This window comes from Misgurnus anguillicaudatus, chromosome 11, assembly GCF_027580225.2.
Source record: "Misgurnus anguillicaudatus chromosome 11, ASM2758022v2, whole genome shotgun sequence".
Taxonomy (NCBI): Eukaryota; Metazoa; Chordata; class Actinopteri; order Cypriniformes; family Cobitidae; genus Misgurnus; species Misgurnus anguillicaudatus.
In genome coordinates this window covers 31,097,695-31,102,145 of record NC_073347.2, presented here as the reverse complement: position 1 = coordinate 31,102,145, position 4,451 = coordinate 31,097,695, and the positions used below count along the sequence as shown (strand labels likewise).

Sequence of the window (4,451 nt, the reverse complement as noted above, 5' to 3'; positions counted from 1 at the left end):
GTTCTGTGTGTTTTTTATGCATTCTTGTGTTCTGAAATTAAGCTATGACCTCAGTTTGTTATCAGGAAATATTTATTCAAAACGTCTGATTGGAAGACAGCCAACCGTATCTCTAAATCAAAGCTTATTTACATGTGAGTGCTTTGGCAGCCTGGTTTACCTGGTTAATGCGTGACTACAAATACAGAGTCCTTTAAACAATAAACACATCTTTTAGTAAAGGGATTTTGGAAGTATTGTGATAAATAATGAAGAAAATGTTTTGATAAATGATTGCAAGTACACATTTGACCATTAAATTCTATCATATTTTTTATTCCTACTATGGAAGTCTATGGTTTTTCATTTTAAAGTGAACTATCCCTTTAAATAAAGCTTTATTAGGTGGCTAGTAAAACTCAATAAATAAACAAGAAAAAATCTTACAATAAATACTGTACTCTTAAATTATTCACAAATGCACATCCTTCAGATTTAATGCTTTAAATGTGTTTTGGCTTGTGCTTAATGCAGTCTAAAAGCTTGTTGAAACTGTTTGGCTTGATAACACTGATATTATTGTAAATGCTTATTTATACTGATTGAAACACTTATAGTTATAATTACAGTAATAAAACCTGTAATTATTTTTGAAATGTTTGATACTTTTAGTATGATGTAACGAGATAAGAAACTGTACACTGCAAAAAAATTCTTAGTATTTTTGTCTTGTTTTCAGTAAAAAATATCTAAAAAAATCTTAAATTAAGATGCTTTTTCTTGATGAGCAAAACGACCCAAGAAAATAAGTCTAGTTTTTAAACCAAAAATATCAAATTTAAGTGATTTTGTGCATAAAACAAGCAAAAAAATCTGCCAATGGGGTAAGCAAAAATTTTGAACATTTTTCTTAAAAACTAAATTACAGAAAAAAATCTATTTGCTTACCCCATTGGCAGATTTTTTTGCTTGTTTTTTGCATAAAATCACTTCAATTTGACATTTTTGGTCTAAAAACTATAGACTTACCCTCCTGCATCATTCTACTCACCAAGAAAAAGCATCCTAATCCAAGAATCTCTAGATATCTCTACTGGAAACAAGACAAAAACACTTAAGAATTTTTTTCTTTGCAGTGTAATAATTAATTTAGTGGAAAAAAACATACACATCTTGTTTTTTTTTCAATCAAAGCAAACTTTTGCGATCTTTAAAATGGCATTTCTCATTGATGGCTTATAAAATACATTTTAAGTGTGATTTGAGTCTCCAAATATGTATTGAGGTCACTGTATGCACTGCATAAAATGAATTTTAGTATTTTCGTCTTGTTTTTAGTACAAATATCTAAAAATTTGTGAATCAAGATGCATTTTCTTGATGAGTAAATATAGTTTTTAAACAAAACAATACAATTTAAGTGAATTTGTGCTTGAAAGCAAAAAATCTGCCGTGGAGAAAGCATATTTTTCTTGAATTAAGTTTTTTCTTTTTGCCATTTGCTGATATTTTTGCCTGTTTATGCACAAATTAACTTAAATGTGATGTGTTTTGTCTCAAATTTTTTAGATAAGATTTTTTTAGATATTTGTCCTTAAAACAAGACAAAAATACTAAGTCAGTGTATACACTGCAAAAAATGACTTTCTTAGTTAGTATTTTTGTCTTGTTTAAAGCACAAATATCTAAAAATTCTCAAGTCAAGATGCATTTTCTGCAAAAAAATGAGTCTAGTTTTAAGACAAAAAATATCAAATTTATGTGAATTTGTGCATTTAACAAGCCAATGGGGTAAGCAAAAAAATTATTGAACTTTAACACTTAATTCAAGAAAAATTCAAGAACGTTTTTTTCCTTGTTTTATCGACAAATTCACTTAAATTTGATAGATTCTGTCAAAAAACTAGACTTATTTTCTTAAGGTCATTTTGCTCATCAAGAAAAAACATCTTGATTTAAGAATGTCTAGATATTTGTACTGAAAACAAGACAAAAATACTAAGTAAAAAAGTCATTTTTTTGAAGTGTACAAAAATACAATACAATACAAAACTGTCTTTGTAGTTCAATTGTAAATGTATGATATAGCAATACAAGCCAATACACCTTCATTCTCCTTCACTGTTCACTACAATATGGCATCAATATGTTTATATAGCTCAATTCTTAAAGAATGACTGAGCCATGCTGAGGTCATGTCAATCCCAGGAGGATGAAAAGCAAACACTGAGTGCACTTGAACATCAAACAAACCATAATATTATCAGTAAAAGCACTTGAGAGATGAGCATTCTAGCCGCAGCTCTAATTGTGTTGCATTCAGTTTCAGGCGTTCCAGGTGAGCGCTCAGCTCGGCTTCTCGTGTCATCTGGTCAAAAGTGCGAGGGGAGGTCTGCTCCTTCACCCTCTCCCTCATGAAGCAGGAGGCTCGCGCCACCATCCGACTCCTCTCCTGGGCCTCCGCTCTTTCCTTCAGCAGCTTCTCTCTCCGCTCCTCCTTCTCTGCCAAAGCCTTGTATCTCTGCTCCAGTTGCACTTTCTCCTCCTTTAGGACTTTATCTTGCAGTTTGCGATGGGTGGCCTCCTTTTCTTGGTTTTCACACTTGGTGCGCTGAGCTCTGTGCTGAGACTCCTCCTGCACATGAAGCAGGGCACGTTTTGTCCGCAGTTGGCACCGTTGCGCTAGTCTGTGTCTATGCTCCCATCTATCCTTTTTTTCCAGCCCCGCTCGCTGCTGCGCTCTCCACACCTGCTCCTCCTCTCTAGCTAATCGTTTTTGCATCTCCTGCAGCCGGGTCTCCGCCAACAGTGCTTGTTTCTTTTGGGAGTGTCTCAGTTTTTCCTGCAGTCTTTCTCTTTTTACCACCTCCTCTTTGCGTTCTTGTTCCTCCAGCTCCTTCTTCAGTAGGAGGTGCTTGAGGAGCTCCCTTTGATTTTCTATCCTGAGCCTCCTCCTCGCTCTCTTTACCTGCATTTGTTTGCTCCTCAGGGCGTGTTGCGCCTTCTCACGTGCAACGTGCAGCTCCCTCTCGCACCGCGCCTCCTCACTGTGCTCCTTTTCCTTTATAAGTCTCTCCTGGCAGCGCTTGCGTTCTTTCTCTTCCTTACTCGCCGCTTCTTGTTTGCTCCTGCGTTGAGCTCGTTGCTCCTCTGCCGATCTCCTCCAGCGCTCCTCCTGTTTAAGCGCCTCCCTTTCAAAATGCTCAACAAACATCGCCTCCTCTTCTTTTCGCTTCCTCCTGCGAGCCTCCAGGTCCTCCTGCCAGTGTCGGATACGCTGCAGAAGTTGTTTTCTCCTTTTTTGCTCCAACTGAGCTCGCAGCACCTCCTCTCGCCTGCGCTCCTCCTCGCGATGCTGCTCCTCCAGCTTGCTCTGTTGTAAATGGATGTGTTCCTGCTCATGTTTGGCCAGCAACAATGCAGCAAGCTTAAGGTCTTTCTCTGGGACGGTGATGCTGAGTTTACTATTGATTTCTTGAGAAAGCCTCTTGATCTGTCTCTCCGTTGCAGGGGAACGCCGGAGGTCCCCCAAACTTAACCTTTGGCTAGATGTGGTTTTATTATAAGATAATGGGCTTGGAAAACCATCTGAAATAGAAAAATCAGAGATAGGATGAATAGGGTCAGCCCTGTGTGGACGTTTATATTTATGCATTTGGCAGATGCAAACATTCATCTAAAGCAACTTATAGTGCATTCATTCTTTATCAGTATGTATGTTCCTGGGATTGAACCCATTACCTTTGTGTTGCTAATACCAGCTACAGGAACACTACAGGACTCACTTTGGTATTTTACCGTGTAGTCTTGGGTGCTTTGACGCACATCTGTTTGTTCCTGTACTGTTTCCAGTGCCGTCAATGATGATTTTATATTTTTGGTCTCTTGAATGAGCTTTTCTCTCTCCTTGCGACACATGCGCAGTCGTTCTCTTCTTTCTCTCTCGTATTCCTCATATAACACAGTCACCGCTTCCAAAGAGGATTCCTGGTTTTCCTCTATGAACTCAGTGAGGGATCTGAATACCAGGTCAACAGGTTTAACTCCAAGTCTTGCGCAGGACTCAAGAGATCGAGGACTTGTCAAAACATATCTGCTTTCTTCGGCCTCTATAGAATTGAAATTATTTAAATCCAAATGCAAAAGCGGGGAGATAGACCGAACACGGTCCATTAATATCGCGAGCGCGTGTTGCGCGCTGAGTGTGCAAAGTAATCCTTTCAAACATAAGTAAAATACAAATGTATTTTAACAATTTTGTAATTAAAGTTAGATGTTTTTGCTTTTAACGTATATAAAGCGGTTTAAATACTTATTCGCGCGTGAATCTGTGCACTTCACTCTGTACTTCTGACGCGTCTCCTGTCGCTATGGCAGCGCGCTGACGTCACAGGAACAGACGCTTTAACGGAGCACTCGGGAATTGAAACAGCGCCGTTTAACGGAAGCCAGAGACGGCACAAGCAAAGACT

The 4,451-nt window shown here is 38.2% G+C and overlaps 1 protein-coding gene across 1 annotated transcript; it reads right to left on the bottom strand.

The window, feature by feature from the left end:
- Positions 1 to 2,060: 2,060 nt before the first annotated feature.
- Positions 2,061 to 4,451, bottom strand: LOC129415520 (uncharacterized). The gene is made up of 2 exons (XM_055169513.2): positions 3,765 to 4,451; positions 2,061 to 3,567 (listed from the first exon to the last, which is right to left on the bottom strand). The coding sequence occupies exons 1-2, from the start codon at positions 4,150 to 4,152 to the stop codon at positions 2,243 to 2,245; spliced, it is 1,713 nt and encodes a 570-aa protein (XP_055025488.2). The 5' UTR covers positions 4,153 to 4,451; the 3' UTR covers positions 2,061 to 2,242.

Coding starts and splice junctions, on each gene's coding strand:
- LOC129415520 (XM_055169513.2), bottom strand. CDS start 4,152: ATGGACCGTGTTCGGTCTATCTCCCCGCTTTTGCATTTGGATTTAAAT. Junction 3,568..3,764: donor CTACACGGTAAAATACCAAA/GTGAGTCCTGTA, acceptor TTTCTATTTCAG/ATGGTTTTCCAAGCCCATTA.